At 50.2% G+C, this 19017-nt stretch overlaps 1 protein-coding gene across 7 annotated transcripts in view; it reads left to right on the top strand.

The window, feature by feature from the left end:
- The first annotated feature begins 1503 nt into the window (after positions 1-1503).
- Positions 1504-19017, top strand: part of LOC147626563 (uncharacterized) — a 31633-nt gene continuing 14119 nt past the window's right edge. For 5 of the 7 annotated variants that reach the window (XR_015268614.1, XR_015268613.1, XR_015268615.1 and 2 more), the window contains exons 1-2: positions 1504-1730; positions 3733-3845. Coding sequence is in view for 1 of the 7 variants with exons in the window: in XM_086816621.1 (XP_086672747.1) it covers positions 3833-3845 (13 nt within the window). In the remaining 6 variants the exon portion in view is untranslated. The other 2 variants (XM_086816619.1, XM_086816620.1) reach the window with 2 other exon arrangements.

The raw sequence follows: 19017 nt of genomic DNA, 5'->3' as shown, positions 1-19017 counted from the left end.
AGTGTAATGGGAGTGGCTTGGTGCAAAATAACACACAAAAATGTGGATGACTCTATCATCGATGTGAGAACTCGACAATATCTCTATATAATGGCAAGTATGATGACTGGCCATGCTATGCGGTATAAGGGGAGTGGTTTGGTGCAAAATAACACATAATAATGTGGATGACTCTATTATTGCACTAAGCACGGTAGCCGCACCCAAAGATACCATACATCCTTGGGGGTTTGTTCTTTTAAGAGATGGAGAAGAAGATGGAAAGAGAGAAGCAAGCTACTTAATGCATACATCATAATCCAAAAGCATGCTAGAACAAAGTAGAAGCAAGTAAGCATGTAAGAACTAGGCTCAATTATGATAATGGGATAATGTCCTTTCTTATTATCAAAAATGTCTTATATACATGGCTTTATATTCTTAATGCATAGTCCTTGATGCAAGCTCCCTATAGGCATTACAAAGAACTTCCATTTTTGGTGATATAAGGCTAGATGCATTTTCCTTTTTTGGCTTATGGGTTGTGGACTGCTACATTACTCAAATTTTGCCATGTCAGCTGCTTGAGTTCTCCTTGGACAAATGCTACCCAACATTGGATATAAAAAACTACATTCAATGGATTATAACTGTCAACAAACAGGTGTCGGCTTCTAATGAATTAGAATCCTAAATGCAATAAGGTCCAACCTTTGAATTAGAAGATACCATTCTCTTAAGGTGGTAATTGACCTAAGCACTAAGGTCTACCCTTTGAATTAGAACTTAAGGTGGTAATTGACCTAGCAATAAGGTTGAATTAGAAGACACCATTCCGTTAAGTTGGTAATTGACCTAGCAATATTCACACAAACTTTTTATCTCGCATATTCACACAAACTTTTATCTCACATTTATTAATGTCACTGATGCAACACTAGGTCTAACCGCCCTCATGACTAGAGCACACCCGTCTCTCTCTCTCTCTCTCAGGCTGTGTAGACTGCCCCTACCAACAGAGAAGTAGTCACCATGCCCTCGTACCTCTGCCTGAAAGAAAGGGAGGGAGATGAATAGTATGCCTCTCTGCCTTTGCCTTAGAGAAAGGGAGGGAGATGAATAGTATATCTCTCTGTATGAAGAGAGGGAGGGACTAAGGGAGGGAGGCGATAGATGATCGCGAGCGAGAGAGAGAAGCTCCATCCCACTGCACAGTCGATTGATCATTCCATTCCATTGAATAGAGAAAGCGCAATGCATGAAACTCCACGTGTTGTTGGAGGAGAGAGATTCCAAAAAAAGACGGGATATGGGAAGATTTTTTGGAGAAAGCATTTCTAAAACCTTTAAAAAAAAGCAAAAATAAGGTTAAAGCTTATAAATCCATACAATATTTTCAGGAAAACTAATTAGTTAATTCAAAGAAACGTTTTGGCGCCTTATTTGACCTAGCAATAGTGTGGCGATTGATTTGTTGACCTTTAGGGAATGGTCTTTTCTAATACAAGGGTTAGTAATCTTTCCCCAAGCAAAATTCACCCAAGTTGAACCGAGCCTAAGGTGGGGAGCCCCGAGGCTATCTTCAACTCACAAGAAGACACCACCCAATGGTCCCATTACATGTGGGAGACGGACCTCCGGCCTCGTATCACCGTCAACATCAAGCAAAGTAAACGCAAAAAGCAACCATTCCCTAGGTTGTACATTACAAGGAGCTCTCAAGCAGCTATGGCACCTTTTAGCCTCTCCAGGTATCCCTCCATGCCTTTCTTCTCGTTGCCCTTGCATTTCTTCATTCCACACTGTTTCCCTTGATTCATTTGCAATTGCACAATGCCAATCGTATCTGCAGCAAAAGCTTTAATCATTAATCTAACATTTATGCCAATCCATTCATCAAGCATAATTAGGTTAAGTTTGCAAGCAACCTTGAGAGTCTGAGACCATTGACAACGGTACTTAATCATCCATTTATTCCTCTTCAGATTTCTGATATGTGTATGTGTGTGTGTGTGTGTGTGTGTGTGTGTGTTCCCCTTATCCTTGTTTTGGATTTAATCGGTGTGATTAAGTAGCGTAGGTTCTGCATTAAGGCATCCACCCGTACAACATAACCCATTATTCTTTTTTGTACTAAATAACCCATTATTTATTTGGTACAAATATCCCTCTATTTAATACAACTAGCTCATTATTCTTTTGTACTAAAATCACATTGTGAGTACAAAATGACCCATTATTCATTGCAACATAACCCATTATTTTTTGTACAGAATAATCCTTTATTTAGTACAACATAACCTCTCACTTAGCACAACATATTATAAAACCAAATATTTAATACAACATTAGCAATTTCTAATAATCCTAAAATATATAGGACTCACAAATCTTCACATAATCTATTTCTAGTACAAAGAAAACACCCTGGATGTAGGGTGATTATGCTCATCTCAACAATATACAGCTTATGTTGTTGTCTTTAACATCTTGGCAGCTCTAGCATTGTAAGGAAGTCTTTTGCAGCAATCTTGCCAGTACAGTCAATGCCAGTACCCACATCTTATTAACCACCTTGTGTTGTTTTAGTGCTAGCCCTTCATGGTTAGGCCTGCAGGCCAGATGTAATAGAATAGGCACCGATATGGGCATATCTCCATTACAGAAATGAGCTTGTACTCTTGGGAGTCGATGACGTGAGTAATAATTCCTAGTGCAGTCTATGCTGCTGTGCATGATGGTGCAGGTTGTCCGAGGCGATCACTGGGTTCACACTGCATGTTTGTTCTAATCAAGTTGAGGGAATAGCCTTCTAGTGTGTTTGTTTGATACCCTTTTTTTTTTGGAAAGCCCCTTTTTGAGGGGAGGTAGCTGAGTTAGAAGCTATACCACTTACCCACACTACCCTATGGTGTTAGGGCTCGATCCCATGACCTCTTGGTTAGGGTGGGCCTCGAGGGGAGGTACCCGAGTTAGAAGCTACACCACTTACCCACACTACCCTATGGTGTTAGGGCTTGAACCCACGAACTCTTGGTTAGGGTGGGCCGTGATGAGCCGAGCCACTCGGGCAAGTGCCCGCGGATTGTTTGATACTTTTTGGCATGGTTGTTGAAACTTGGCGTTTGCAAGTGTTACAAACTTGGCATGAACCAACTAAGGGAGAGGTTTATTACTCTATGGGACATGCAACTTGTGGGATCATGAAAACTTTGAAGGCTAGTGCTGTCAATGAGTATGGCCGTGGCTTCTTCCATTTCATGTGTGGATGGTGTCTATGAAGGGCCCTTGCAACCTCCTGGCTGAAAAGGGGGCAGTAACAAGAGATCAATGCTCAGATAGAAGCAGCTCAAGTTACAGATGCCACTGCTAGCGCAACAGTTGTGCACCTTCAACCAAACTTGTCTTCATGCTGCAACGAACTTGTTTATTCATTAACTTGATCCTGCCCATGGCTATGTGAATTGCTAAATTATAATTAACCCTTTGATCTACCAGGAGACACAGACACCAACTAAAGGACACCTTGAGGGACCCCCACCCCAAGGAGTTCTTACGTGACCTGCACACATTTAGTGCTCCCCCCTCTGCCCACACACGCACACACACAAAAATAAAGAAATAAACAAACAAACAAAGCGACAAAGGTTGGCCCTTGTAGAGAAATTCTTCTTTTGTTCTGAAAGGAAAATTGCTTTGATTTTATTCTCCATTTTTGAAGATGGTTGTAGTAACTGGCGCTTTTGTATGCAGATGACTCAGAGAATTTTATAACAGGTTAAAAACTTGGTGTCAGGAACATGAATGCAATCAGAGGGTGTTGTGGCCAGATGACTTGCTGCATTGCTTTTGCATGTTTTTTGAAGGTTAGTTTCAGAGATTGCTTTTTGTCTTTAGGGTAGCCTCTCTGGTATTTGATCTACATATTCATTTTTCAGCTGGATAGAAGAACATGTGCATGGATTTAGTAATGTGATGATTCTCACAATCAGAAGCTCATACACGAGATTCTATGTCATCACAATTGGAAGCTTATACAGACGCTGAAGTGCCACATGGCCTCTCCCCAGAGTTAAAGCACTGAACCTGATCCATCCTATTCCTCTACTTCCTCTCTCCTAGTTGTCTCCTCACTTGATCGTGTATCCCCAGCATAGCAAGATTCAAACTCCCAACCTATTCAATCAACCTTTGGATCTCTTGATGTAATCCTTCTTGTCCCTTGCTTGATTCTTTCGGAATTCCTGGCTCACACTTAATGGTCACTGGGGCGTTCAAAACATTCCGATTGATCTAGAACGTGTGCTTGTCCCACTTGACATCAGGAAGAAACTTGTGAAACCACTGAATGCCCAAAATTATGTCTGCTCCTACAAGAGGGGCAACCATAAAATCACGCACAAATTCTATGCCCTGAATAACTAATTTAGCACCTAGAGCTTCATACTTGACGCTGTTGTCATGCCTGTGCTAAAACCCTCAACCTGTTGTCCACCGAAGTTAGGACGAAACGGGCACGCCTAGCGGCCTATTCCGTGACCACATCCTCCGTGCTGCCGCTATAAAACAAGACAATGACTCTCTGGCCACCTATGTAGCCAAAGGACTTGAGCAATTCGTTGCGCTCATACTCCTGGTCATGGGCGCCCTTCTGCTTATCTTCGAGCTTCCGGCTAATAATTGCTCCAACTGAAGCACCGAGATTTGAAGAACTAGGGGCAGCTGTCACCACCGGACATTTTCCAGTATGAAAGGGGTCTGGTGGACTCAAGGATGTCTAAATATTTGGAAAGTACAAGCTTGGTAATGGGGGATTATCCTAGAATACAAAGGACCACATTCCTAAAATTTAGGAGAGTTGCTATTTTTGGCCTGACTCCGATGGAAATTCTGTTCGCGTCATTACATTTGGAATTGAGCAGATACCAAGAGTTGGCAAAGTGCCTATGACAGAATGTCTACCAGTTGGGATATTTTTAGAGATAAAGTTTATGGAAGGACCCATCTCTTAGATTGGGACATGTGGCAAGAAAGTGGACCAAAGTGAGACAAGTGGCTTGACACTTGTTAGAAAGTGGATCAAAGTGAGACAAGTGGCCTCACACTTGTCACTTCAGCTATTGTGTGGCTCTCCACTTGTCATTGTAGCCTTCTCTTGCCATTTTAGCTCATGGGAGGCCCAAATCTATAAATTGGAGTCCTCTCTCTTCATTAATAGAGGCTCTCTTGCTACACACTAGTCTCTACCACTGTTACAGGCTGCCCTAATGATGGCTACTCTCTTTCTCTCTCTCTTGAAGGCTGCCCATGAAGAATACCGGCTGTTGGGGACTGTTTTGGAGGCTTCCATCGTGAAGAAATATTGAAGGCAAGGGTATTTAATCATTTATTATGATTTCTAGCCATTGTACTTGTTGTACCAGCCATCGTACCGACTGTACCAGTCACTGTACCGGCTATACCAGCCATTGTACCTGTTGTACCGACTGAATGGAGAGTTGTACTTGTTGTACCAGCTCTATTGCATGAAGACCCGTGGTTTTTGGGGAAGAATCAGTACCCACACGAAGGTATATGGATTATGTTGTTGGCTCGGCATTTCTACAGCCTATGTTCCGGCTTGGTTGCCTCATGTTGGGCTATGTTATGGCATTTGTATATGGATAATCCGGCATCTCATGTGGGGAGAGTAAGGCCCTCAAAGCTGAGGTACAAATCCACAAAAAACCCCACACACCCTCTCTCTCTCTGGCTCTCTTTTTGTCTTCCTGTACATAGCCCTTCTTTTACATCTTGGCGGCCAGTCATACCTTTCTTTTGGCTACCAACCCCTGCCAGCACACTGCTAGTTCTCAAAGCAAAAACTTAAAGCAACTTCTTTGTCCTCACCAGCCACCAGCCATGTCCAATACAAAGCAAGGCACTCTCTGTCGCCTGCACAACAGCCAGCCCAAAACACATACACCAAGGCGGCTCCCCTACCAGCCGGAACCATCAGTCACAGTAGCCATTTCCGGTTGCCAGAAACAAACCAAGGCCTCACTCCCAAACTCTCCCTCTTTTACCTTCATGCCCCCCACGCCAGGCACCATAGGCAGCCTCCTTAGTTGACGTATCCAGTCACCAGCCGCTAGCGTGTCGACGTCCTAGGTAGCTCTCTCTGCAAGCAGTCCCTCAGTTGCCACCAACCTTCGAAGCAGCAAAAAATACGCAACATCTCTCCTCCGTTAGCCGCTCAGCCAGCAGATCTTTCTCTCCTCGTCGCCCAGCTCCAAAGGCGGCCCACCAGCTCTTGCGGTACCAGCCGCCCCCGCTTCTCTTGTGGCTGTGGTTGTGCCTAGTCACACACAAAAACGGCCCTTCGTTTTCCGCTCCAGGCTTTGTCCTCGCTACCCCTCACAAGCCCACACGTCGGCGCCAGCCAGTCTTCACATCGGCCCTCCAGCAGCCACGCCTGCGCCCCAACTCTTCCCTTTGGCTTCGTCTTGCAGCTGCGCCAGTCGTTTTGCCTTCGCTCGCTACACCAGTAGCACCTGCCCCTTGAGGTCCTCTCTCCTTGCGCTGGCAGCCACTCTGGCTCTTCACCAAGGACCCTCTTCGTCTGCAGCTGCGCTCCACTCTTGCTTAGCGTTGCTCACACCAGCCCGGTGCCAAGGCTTCCACGTCGACCTTTAACGCCAGCACCTCTCTGTTGCGGACCTGCAGCTGCGCCCCCAGAACCTTCCACTTCAACACGGCGGCCTCACCTCTTGTCTCCAGCTGCGCCGACTCTCCACGATTAGCCAGCTTCTGGATGGTATGCGCTGGCAGCCATTTAAAGCTCCACGCCAACCTTACCAGCTGGCAACGTTGATCCTTATTTTTATTTTTTATTTTGAAAAATGGCCACCATATTACTCCTTTTCATACCAAGTCCAAGGCACATGGCTCCTTTATCTTTTATTGCCCTCATGCTTCCACATACCTTCAAACACAGCTTCTAGTGCCCACTGTATCCTTGGGGACGCGTACACACTACAAGCTATCAAGCAGCTGATTTCATCTCCAGCGGACCTCCAGTAGACCACATCCGGACAGGCCTATACATGCTCACATCAAAACCATCTACTCTGCACACCTGGCAACGCTCTCAAAAGCAAAACCTTCACACACGCCATGCACCCGTATGTACACATTACCAACTCCTATTTTGTCCACACATATTTAGCAACCCCCTACTTCTGCTGAGACATTCATGTCCAGCAGCTGTACAAACAGGGATGAAATATTCAGATTTTCCTCTGTACTCTCCACAACCTCCTGACATGCATCACAAGCTTCCCGATCTTCTTCTTTCACGGCTAACATCAATCGAGCAAAATATTTCTTCAGTCGTAAACCATTCACTCTCCTTTTATGCTTCTTTCCATTCAAATCAGCAAGTTGATACAATAGAATACGTATGCCTGGATTCGGCTCGCTGAAGCTCCCGCCTCCCCCCTCCCTGCTCGCGTTGCTGCACAGCGCCCGTCGCCCCCCCTGCCTGCTTGCCCCCCCGTCTTCCCCTCGCTCCTCCCCCCCCCCCCCCCCCCCCCCCGCCTTCCCTGCATTGCCCGCCGCCTGCCTTTTAGCCCCCCCCCCCCCCCTTTTTCCGCCTGCTGCCGCCGCCTTGCTCTGCTCGCCTTCCTCTCCTCGCGCCTCCCCCCCTTGTCTCCGCGCCCCCCTCCCCTCTGCAGCGCCTCATCCCCCCCCTACGCCAGCTCGCTTCCTCCCATCCCTCTTGCGCGCTGCCCCCGCCTTCCCCCCCTTTTTTGGGGTTTTTTCTTTTTTCTTCTTCGCCTACTCCCACCCCTCCCTCCTTCCTTTTTCTTGCTTCCGCTCCCCCTTGGGGTTTTGTTTTCCTTTGTCGCTCCGTATCCCGCCTCTCTGTGTGCAACTCGGTTCCAGCAGGATCCCGCCTTCGCCCCGCCTTCGCCGCAGCTTCAGACTCTGATGGAGGCTCCTCCCGCCCCGCCTCAGAGGGACTCATCCGCAGCCCCCTCGCCCGCCCCTGAGGTCACCCCCATCAGGCTTTCTCTTTCGCCGGAAGAGGAAGCGAGCCTCACCGCAGAGGTGGAACGCCTCCAGGCTCATTCCACCATCTGCCGTATAGTCGGCACTCGCCCCAGCAGAGGGGAGATCAGGGATCTTCTTCAGGCCCGCCTTCTTGCAGATGTGGGCAAGATCCTGGATGTACAGCTCCTGGGCCGGGGACATTATCAGATCGAGTTCGAGGCCGCCCAGAGCGTTGCCAAGGTCCTTGCCATGAGTCCCCTTGACATCAGGGGTGCTCGGGCTTTTTTCAGACCTTGGCAGCATGGATTTGACCCAGCAACGGCGGCGGAGCAGGGAGAGCGCCTCTTCCATGTTACAGTTTGTTTCCCTGGTCTCCGTCGGGAGTATCTTCCGCTCCTCTCCAAGCTCGGAGCATTGGTGGGCTCGGTACTAGAGACGGGCCCCTCAGCAGCTTCAGTGGTGGCCAGAGCAGCTGGGCTACCTTCGGTCAGAGTGTTGGTGTCTGACATCTCCTCCCTTCCTAAGGTCATTCAGCTACCTAGGATAAGGGGGGGGTGGATAGATCAGAGAGTGGAGTTCTCGGGGCTCCCGAACCAGTGCTTCATTTGCAGGCAGGTCGGTCATCTGGCCAGGGCCTGTCCTCGCAGGAGACCCCGACCCTCACCACAGCAGTAGGCTACTGATGGCCCGCCCACAGATTCGGCTCGGCAGGCTGCCTCCGGGACACCTGCTCAGGCCACAGAGACCTCGGAGTGGCAGCCTGGACAGGGGCGCCGCCGAGGGAGACAGCCACAGCAGCACGCCTAGAGACCGCTGCAGCAGCAGCCACAGTCTCAGCCTCACTGGGTCCCCGTGAGGAACAGCTTTTCTCCCCTCCAGGGGGAGACCCCCGCGGCGACGACTGAGGACCAGGAGATGCCAGCACCCCCACCTTCACCCCCCCCACCCCCGTCCCCTCCCACCGCCTCGCTTCCACCATCGCCTCCTCCCGTCTCCGCTCCGGTTTCGGCAGCGGCTCCCTCTCCACCTCCCTCGCCTCCCCCTCCTCCCCCTCCGCCCGCCTCACCTTCCCGGGAGGCCCTGGCAATTCCCTGGCGTTCACCTGCAGTCCGGAGAGCGCTGAGCACTGACCTCGCTCGAGCATCACAGAGGAGACCTATGCCGATTAGGGCTTCACGGATTTCATCTATCCGCAGTCGGCTGAGTCGCCTTGGCATTAGACAGCGCTCGGAGGCTTTTGATTATACCTTCACACGGCTTTTTGGAGCAGAGGGCCCCCATGAGCGAGCACCCATCCGAGTTCATGTAGTGATACCTCCGGCCCGCGGGGAGGAGGCACTAGACTCAGCGGTGGCCTTCTCGTTCCCTCTATGTGGCCCTTGCGACCGGGAGTGGACTCTAGAGCTCGCTCTCAGCACTTTGAAGACTCAGGCAGTTGAGTTTTCTCATCACATGAGCGATCTAGAGGTGACAGATGTGATAGGCCGACTTTGGGAGTTGGCTCATTTTTTCTTGGATCCCGGGAGTGTGGATACCTCAGGGATTCGGCATTTGGTCGTGCGCATAGTGGCAGACTTAGCACGCGACCCTGGATATGTGTGTATACACGAGGTTGCTCTGTCAGAGCGGGAGGCAGTCGCCATGGGCCACAGCCACTGGCGCCTGATCCGGGATTCTTGCAGTACACCGGGTGGGCAGATTCGCAGCCGTTCGGATGGGGACTACTCTCCATCCAAGCCGCTTGCGAAGGCCCGCCGTACGGCTGAGACAGCATCCACCTCAGCAGGGCATCCATGAGGATCATCTCATGGAATGTACAGGGCCTTGGCGGAGCACACTTTATACGCTATCGTGGTTGCTTGAGGCAGGAGCTTCAGAGATGCCTGGTTGGTGGCAGCATTGATATTTTGATGATGCAGGAGCACCACTTGGGTGAGAGCAGGATCCGGAGATATGGTTCGGTGATGCCTGGTAGATGGGACACTTTTTGGTCTGCAGGGTTTGGTCCTTTGGGTGGACAGGGAGGAGTATGCATGGTCATTGCAGATGTATGGCGGCAGGCCATTGTGGATCGAGGGATCATTGTGCCTGGTAGAGCACAGTATGTCATTCTGAGGATGCATGATGAGCTATTGGGTGTGCTCAACATCTATGCGCCCAGTCATGCTAGTGCCAGAGCAGAGTTCTGGACTCAGGTTACAGATGCATTGCCAGAGGCTGCACATTGGTGTGTCGGGGGAGACTTCAACATGCTTGAGGACCCGGCAGATAGGGTGGGAGGCAGTCATGTTACAGTGCACGGCACGGAGCTTGCAGCTTGGGACCGGTTTTGCATGTCACTGAGGATCACCGATGCATGGCAGCATGGGGCTTTCTCCCGGTCTCAGGACAGTCTTAGTTTCTCTCGGTCGGATCGCCGGCAAGGAGGGACTAATCTATCACGGATTGATCGCTTTTATGTGGGCGACTGGTTAGGGGAGCGAGGGGGCTCCGTCGGCATTCTCGCTGGCACCTCATTTTCAGATCATGCGCCAGTTATATTGACATTGGAGGAGGGGACACGGGAGCCCAGCTTGCAGTTGAGGATCCCAGAGAGGGTACTTACAGATCCCAGTCTCGCTGAGGACATTGAGAGGATCTGGCATGATAGTCAGTGCTCTGACCAGGATGCAGCGGGCCAGTGTGCCCAGGGACTCATCGATCTTAGCTCTTTTCTACACGCTGCAGCCTTGACACGACTGGGAGAGATTCGCGAGCGGGAGCAACGGGTGAGACGCAGCCTTGCTTCGCTACAGCGCCTTCAGGAGCAGCAGCCTGCATGTGAGTGGGTGGCGTCCCAGCTGAGCCAGGCACGCCAGGAGGTTAGAGAGGTAGAGGAGCAGAGACATGAGTTTTACTATCGTCGTCAGGCCTCTCAGTGGACGCAGCTTGGTGATAGAGTGACTGGAGAGTTTTTTGAGATCACTGGACCCCGTCATGCGCGAGCAGGAGTCCGCCAGCTTGGTAGACCGGATGGATCGGTAGCTACTGAGCTCGGGGAGATCAGAGCCATTGCCACTGCATTTTATAGTGACCTGCTTTCAGCGGAGCCAGCCACTGAGGATCGAGATGTTTGCAGACAGACTGTGTGGGCCCATGTGCAGAGGAGGGTCACAGACCATATGCGTACAGTTCTAGATGCGCCTCTGTCAGAGATTGAGCTTGCCGAGGCCTTGAGGGTCCTGCCGCGACATAGTTGCCCAGGGGAGGGCGGACTGACGCCGGCCTTTTTTATGCGCTATTGGGACCTTTTGGGGCCAGGCCTCCGCAGGGGCTTTCAGCATGTTTTGGACACTGGGGTGATGCCGCAGAGCTTTTCAGAGGGCTTGATCTATCTTATCCCCAAGGGGGAGGGAGTATCAGATGATATTCGGCATTGGAGGCCTATTACGATCCTCAATACTGTCTACAAGGTCTTAGCAAAGGCCTTGAGTTTGAGGATCCAGCCCTTCCTGGGGGAGTTGATTCATGCTACTTAGACAGGATTTGTCAAGGAGCGCAGTATCCTTGACAACATCTTTACTTTCTGGGAGGCGACGGCCCGAGCTAGATTTCTTGGCGAGGACTTGGTCGTGATGCTTCTCGATTTTGAGAAGGCATACGATAGAATTGATTGGGGTTTCTTAGAGGGCACTATGCTTCGCCTGGGCTTTGAGCCAGGATGGATCAGAGGGGTAGCAGCTCTGTATTCCACAGCTCGCAGCCAGGTGCTGATTGCAGGAGGACGGGGGCCGAGTTTTGAGCTGACCAGATCAGTCCGTCAGGGGTGTCCTCTCGTCCCTTTCCTTTTTCTCTTCTTTGCGGAGGCTATGAGTATGTATTTGACGGCAGAGGAGGTTGGTTTGAGAGGACTTCAGCTCCCAGTCCGGGGGGAGGACCTGCTTGATGCTGAGTTTGCAGATGACACGGGCTTATTTTTGCATGGCCAAGAGGCCAATCTTATTCGGGCTGAGCAGTCGCTCCAGGTTTTTAGTGCAGCTTCGGGAGCATTGATCAATTGGCGCAAGACAGTGGCCTTTTGGATCAGTAGTGCTCCCACTCCGGCATGGAGCCCGGACCCCGGTTTTAGATGGATTCCTCCAGGCACAGCAGTGCGGTATTTGGGATGCCAGATTGGCCTAGATTTGTCACCTGAGCAGCAGATTGCCCCGCTTCTTCTGAGCATTCGGAAGAAGCTATTGTATTGGAGTACAGCTCGACTATCCTTGGCTGGGAGGGTGGTGGTGGCAAATCAGGTGCTGTTAGCGACCATGTGGTACATTACGTCTTGCTGGATTTTCTCGAGCTCTTGCATCAGCCAGGTACAGAGGCTGATCAGGAACTTTTTGTGGTCTGGGCGAGACGGTCAGCCAGCTCGGGCAAAGGTTGCATGGGCAGTTATTACACTTCCGCTGGCTCAGGGAGGTTTGGGCATTATAGATCCAGTCGATCAGAGTAGAGCCTTATTGGGGAAGCTTATTGTTCGGGGGTTGCTTCTAGGCGCTGAGCCTTGGAAAGAGCTCCTCTTGCAGCGGCTGCTGGCTCGGGCGCCCCCAGCAGGGGGTACTTGGGCACCAGAGATTCCCTGGATCTTCATTGAGATGAGGAGGACAGGCCTCAGTAGAGGATGGGAGGACAGATTTGCTTTGAGTATCCTGAGAGCTTGGGAGCTGCTGAGACCGGGGCTCTCTCAGCGACCTCCTTGTGTTGAGGAGCGGGCGAGACAGCCGCTCATCTGGAGCCCAGCGGTTCGCACGGAGCAGGGTCATATGCTGGGTTCTCGGCCTCGTCTAGCCTGGGGACCTTTAGCGGCAGGCCCAGCTCGTAGTTTTGGAGACTGGCAGGCTTTCTGCAGTCTACCAGAGGAGATCCAGGTGGAGAGGTTGAGTCACTTCAAAGGGGGGTTGATTATGGGGGATGATATTCAAGAGGCACTCACAGAGGAGTGGTTCACGCCTCTCGAGCCAGTGGCCCCACGGTGGATGGGAGCCTTTACACAGCTGGAGATCCTGATTGCTGTCAGAGCTTGCACTGAGGATGGCAGATGCCTCTACTATGAGATTTAGGATGAGGGCAGACTCCAGAGAGTGGAGGTGGAGTCGCCTTTGGTTGCAGAGTGCACCTTTCAGAGGATTCGGGTAGTGGCCGCCGCTTCTCGGAAGTGGCATATTGACCCCGACCCTGCTGATGTGCTCCCGGATTGGCGCATATGGGCATATGCAGCGCGCCCCTTGGCCCGGCTACAGTGGGACCCCGGGGAGTACGAGTGGCATGATCCTTATGCATCCCTTGAGGCCACAGAGATCACCTTTTTCCAGTATATTGTTTGGCTGGGGCGGCATATTTTGACGGCGAGGAGGACGGTTTCTCCAGCGGCAGCGGGGCATTGGCGACTACAGGGACTCTCACAGGAGTTCCTGGAGGATTTTTGGGCTCGGCTTTGGGCTAGTCGACAGGCCCGCAGGATCTCGACTTTTCAGTGGCTGGTCGCCCACAGGGGCTTAGCAGTTGGCACTTGGCTTGTTTACAGCGGTCTTCCGGCGGGCGTCCGATGCGGCCACCCTATGGAGACACAGAGACATTGCCTTTGGGATTGCCCTCAGGCACAGCAGATTTGGCTGCGGATGCTGCGTATTCTGGCCCCCCTCTCTCCAGAGGGTATGTTTACGTGGGGTGCCGCTGCTTGGTCGACTTCGTCAGGGCTTGCTATGGGCTATGAGATGGAGCAGGGCAGTCAGGCCATCAGATTTATTAGGGGCCAGCCTCGCCTGGTTCCGGCACCGGATTTCTCGTCCGCCAGCTGGACACAGGAGAGGGATTTACGATGGGAGCTCCTCAGCAGCCTCACCATCTGGTTCACCTGGAGGGCCCGGTGCTTTACGGCCTTTGAGGGGAGATTGGAGCCACCAGCAGAGACTGTACGGGGGATTTGGCAGGAGTTGATCCACACCCTGCGAGGACAGTACGACCGCATCCGGGGAGACTCGGATGAGGCGATCTTACGGCGCCAGGCCTTTCACACCACTTGGCGCTGTGGCCCTATCTACACCTTACACACGGGATCCCCCCGTTGGCACTACAGGCCACCTGTTTGGCTCTTCCCCCCCCCCCTATTGTATGATTTAGCCTCTCAGTTCTTTGTACTGATGCTTGTATTTTGCAGCACCTAGGGAGAGTCTCCCGGGCTGCCATGCTGTATTCATTGCTCTGTCTCTCTTATGAGCAGGAGAGATCTTTTGTAGCCCTACGGGCGTTTATATATAACTAATGAAAGGATCTTTTCTCGGAAAAAAAAAAAAAAAATCAGCAAGTTGATAACTCCCATTATCAAATTTTCTCTCAACTTTATACGGACTTTCCCACTTTGTCTGGAATGCAGTATGAAAAGTACTATCCAGCTTGCTATTATACCTGAGAACCAGATCACCTTCTTCAATTTCTTTCTGCTCCACCTTCTCATTCTCTCTCTCTTGTCTTTTCAATTGCATAGCCGCATAGTGATCAAATGCTAGCTCTCTGTCCAATTGGACTGTTTGCAAGGCCAGTAATCTTTCTCTGTAACAATTAATAGCAAGTACTCTATCAGTGTTTCTCTGATACCACGAGGGTGCATTTTTCAAACCAAATGGTACTACTCGGTAATAGAAGCAACCCCGCGGTGTAATGATAGTGGTTTTAGCCTGGTCTTCCTCAGCAATTGAGATCTGAAAATACCCAGAGAAGCCATCGCATACACTATACCTCTCATATCCAGCTACCCTGTCCAAAATATCATCAATGAACGGCAGAGGATAGTGATTGCTTTTTGTTGCAGCATTCAGAGGCTTGTAATCAATACAGACTCTCCACCCACCTGTATGCTTTGGAGTAAAGACCACTGGATTTGCCCAATCTGAGTGATCTACTGGATAAATTAACCCTGCTTTCAACAACTTACTCAGCTCCTCTCTTAATACAGGCAATAGCTCCCTATTTATCCTCCTCAGTTTCTGAAACACTGGCCTCACACCCTCTTTCAATACTATAGGCATTGGTTCACATTTGAATCCTTGGATCTCTTCATATGAAGTAATGAACAAATGAGGGAATTTATGTATTACCTTCATATACTCTTCTTTTTCCACTGGCTGCAATTTAGGATTTAGCATGCCCTGTAACAGCTTCTCTTTCTCTATACTGGGTGATGGAGGCTGCATCAGACTGTCCATATCTTCAAGTCTGCTCTCTTCTTCCTTCTTTATCTCCTCTTCAGCTTGCATCACATGCTCATTTTCTTCCTTCATTATAAATGATACCTGGCTCTCATCATCAGAAGTAGAACTCTCTTCTTCAGTTTCACTATCTGTATACTCATCAGCACTTGTTTCTTCAGGCTCACTCTTCATTTCCCGCTTACTACTCATATTGAACTTCCTGGCTCTTCCTCTCTTATTATGTACTGTTATAGTTCCCCTTTTCCAATTTTGGATGGCACCCACCTGTCTGAGCCAAGGTCTGCCCAAAATCAGTGGATAAGCTCCCAAACCAGCCGGCATAATATGGCAATTTATGTTGCAAACCACACCAAAAGCAGTCACTGGCACTTCTGTACATATACCCAGACACTTCACTTTTGCATGATTTGCCAAACGGAGTCTAAAATCTGAACTAGCATTCAGCTTTAACCCCAATCTCTCCATACAGGACTGAGTCATTACACTGATTTGTGCACCGCCATCAACATATGCTTCTCCAACACTCACACTTCCACACCAAGCATCAACCGATGGACAAATATCAGGAAGGTCTTCTACAGACATCAGCTCCATTTCGCCTTGTGTGGGCTCCTGCTCATTTACTTTCCTCGGATTTGCCAACTTCTTCCACTCTCTCTTAAGCTTCGGACACAATCCAAGCAATTGGGCAAAAGTTATATTGGCTACCCTTCCCTTTAAATCTCCCATCAATGTATACTCCTCCTGACCTTGACCAATATGCAAATCTGAAGTTTTATAATGTCTTCTTGGCTTCCTCTTCTTCTTCTCTGGTTGAGGGCTTATATCAAATTGGACATGTTTACCTTTCTTAGAGGATGGTTCAGATTCTGCCATTGTACTCCTCGTCCTCTTGGCCACAGGCATGATCTCTGGAATGGTCTCCACTCCTATCAAGCTGAGAGCCGGTCCCTTTCCTTTATCCTCCCATTTAACTCCACTGGTAGAGGGTTGATTTGGATCTTTTACTTCAACACTATGATCCCCCGATCTATCATTAGTCCTCTGCATCACAGGATACATTCCACCACCTGCTCTGGGCGGTTTGTCACATTGAGGGCTGATATGTCCCCGCTCCCTACAGTTCCAGCATTGGACATTGCTTAATTAGTAGCCCCGTCCTCTCCCTGTTCCTCCCATATTCCCTTCACCTGTTGACATATTGTCTCTTCTATTATTTGGTGCACCTCGGCTTCTTCCCTTTCCACTTGCTTCCATCCAATTCAAACTTAGAGACTTCATGAGCTCCACTGCATCATGTATGTCCCTCTTCAAAGTGTCCTCCTGTTCAGGAACAACAGCAGCTTCCCTTTCAGGATGTATACTCTCAATCTCTGGCATCTTCACAAACTTCTTTGGCTCTTCCTGTATTCCCATCTGCCTCAGACGCTTCACCTTCCACTCCTTCTCTCGAGCTACTCTGACAGCCTCCTCAAAGCTATCCAGGTTCTTCAGCTCCACCTTCAGACGGAGGGTTGGCTCCAGACCAGCCACAAACCGGTCTCTCTTTATCATCTGCGGGGGTACTTCAGGAATCAAAGCTTCACACCATAGACTCCACAGTCTACCAAACTCTATCAGATACTGATCCACATCCTGACCGTCCTTCTGCTGAATGTTACACAACTCCTTCCACACTTCATTCGGACTCCTCACACGGGCAAACTGTGCCAAAAATGCAGCTCTGACTACACGGTACTCAGGATCCTGTTGATGAATGTTCCTGTGTGTAGTCACAAACATCTGTAGCCATGTTTTTGCATCACCCTGCAAGCAATAAGTCAAAATCTGAGAAAGGATCTCCGGGGTTGCCCTGTCTTTCATCAAGGCTGTAAACTCCATCTTCTCCAGAAACCTGACTGCACTCTCCTGTGGCAATCCCCAATACTCCGAAAAATCTTGAGCCATCTTTCCAAATCTTGCTTCACACAGTTCCTGTCTTCTTTCACAAACCAGAGGAAATCTGCTCCTCTGTGGAGGCACCAAAAAGTGATGGCACAGAAGCGGTAAAGCTGTTTACGCCCTTATAGGGTGCCACACTTCCACACACGCATATAAACACACCAGATAACCAGGCCCAAGAGCATGAACAAGATTTATATTTCAGATCTGGCTGTCACAACTTGTACCCAAACAAACAAAGAAACAAAAGAACTCTCTGGCATCACCAAACACCAGCCCCACAGCTAATCAAGAGAATCTACAACTCTGGCCTGAGTCTCCAGAAGAGGTAGAAATCCACAAAAAACCACACACACACCCTCTCTCTCTCTGGCTCTCTGTGCCTGCAGACCACCACAAAAGATAAAAAAGATGTCTCTCCTCTGTGGCTCTCTTTCTGTCTTCCTGTACATAGCCCTTCTTTTACATCTTGGCGGCCAGCTTCATACCTTTCTTTTGGCTACCAACCCCTGCCAGCACACTGCCAGTTCTCAAAGCAAAAACTTAAAGCAACTTCTTTGTCCTCACCAGCCACCAGCCATGTCCAATACAAAGCAAGGCACTCTCTGTCGCCTGCACAACAGCCAGCCCAAAACACATACACCAAGGCGGCTCCCCTACCAGCCGGAACCATCAGTCACAGTAGCCATTTCCGGCTGCCAGAAACAAACCAAGGCCTCACTCCCAAACTCTCCCTCTTTTACCTTCATGCCCCCTACGCCAGGCACCATAGGCAGCCTCCTTAGTTGACGTATCCAGTCACCAGCCGCTAGCGTGTCGACGTCCTAGGCAGCTCTCTTTGCAAGCGGTCCCTCAGTTGCCACCAACCTTCGAAGCAGCAAAAAATACGCAACACCTCTCCTTCGTTAGCCGCTCAGCCAGCAGATCTTTCTCTCCTCGTCGCCCAGCTCCAAAGGCGGCCCACCAGCTCTTGCGGTACCAGCCGCCCCCGCTTCTCTTGCGGCTGTAGTTGTGCCTAGTCACACACAAAAACGGCCCTTCGTCTTCCGCTCCAGGCTCTGTCCTCGCTACCCCTCACAAGCCCACACGTCGGCGCCAGCCAGTCTTCACATCGGCCCTCCAACAGCCACGCCTGTGCCCCAACTCTTCCCTTTGGCATCGTCTTGCAGCTGCACCAGTCGTTTTGCCTTCGCTCGCTACACCAGTAGCACCTGCCCCTTGAGGCCCTCTCTCCTTGCGCTGGCAGCCACTCTGGCTCTTCACCAAGGACCCTCTTCGTCTGCAGCTGCGCTCCACTCTTGCTTAGCGTCGCTCACACCAGCCCGGTGCCAAGGCTTCCACGTCGACCTTTAACGCCAGCACCTCTCTGTTGCGGACCTGCAGCAGCTGCGCCCCCAGAACCTTCCACTTCAACACGGCGGCCTCACCTCTTGTCTCCAGCTGCGCCGACTCTCCATGATTCGCCAGCTTCTGGATGGTATGCGCTGGCAGCCATTTAAAGCTCCACGCCAACCTTACCAGCTGGCAACGTTGATCCTTATTTTTATTTTTTATTTTGAAAAATGGCCACCATATTACTCCTTTTCACACCAAGTCCAAGGCACATGGCTCCTTTATCTTTTATTGCCCTCATGCTTCCACATACCTTCAAACACAGCTTCCAGTGCCCACTGTATCCTTGGGGACGCGTACACACTACAAGCTATCAAGCAGCTGATTTCATCTCCAGCGGACCTCCAGTAGACCACATCCGGACAGGCCTATACATGCTCACATCAAAACCATCTACTTTGCACACCTGGCAATGCTCTCAAAAGCAAAACCTTCACAC

Source organism: Cibotium barometz, chromosome 22 (genome assembly GCF_041138505.1).
Source record: "Cibotium barometz isolate CiBa-2024 chromosome 22, ASM4113850v1, whole genome shotgun sequence".
Taxonomy (NCBI): domain Eukaryota; kingdom Viridiplantae; phylum Streptophyta; class Polypodiopsida; order Cyatheales; family Cibotiaceae; genus Cibotium; species Cibotium barometz.
The sequence above is the reverse complement of the archived record's forward strand: the minus strand, read 5'-3'. Positions and strand labels throughout refer to the sequence as shown.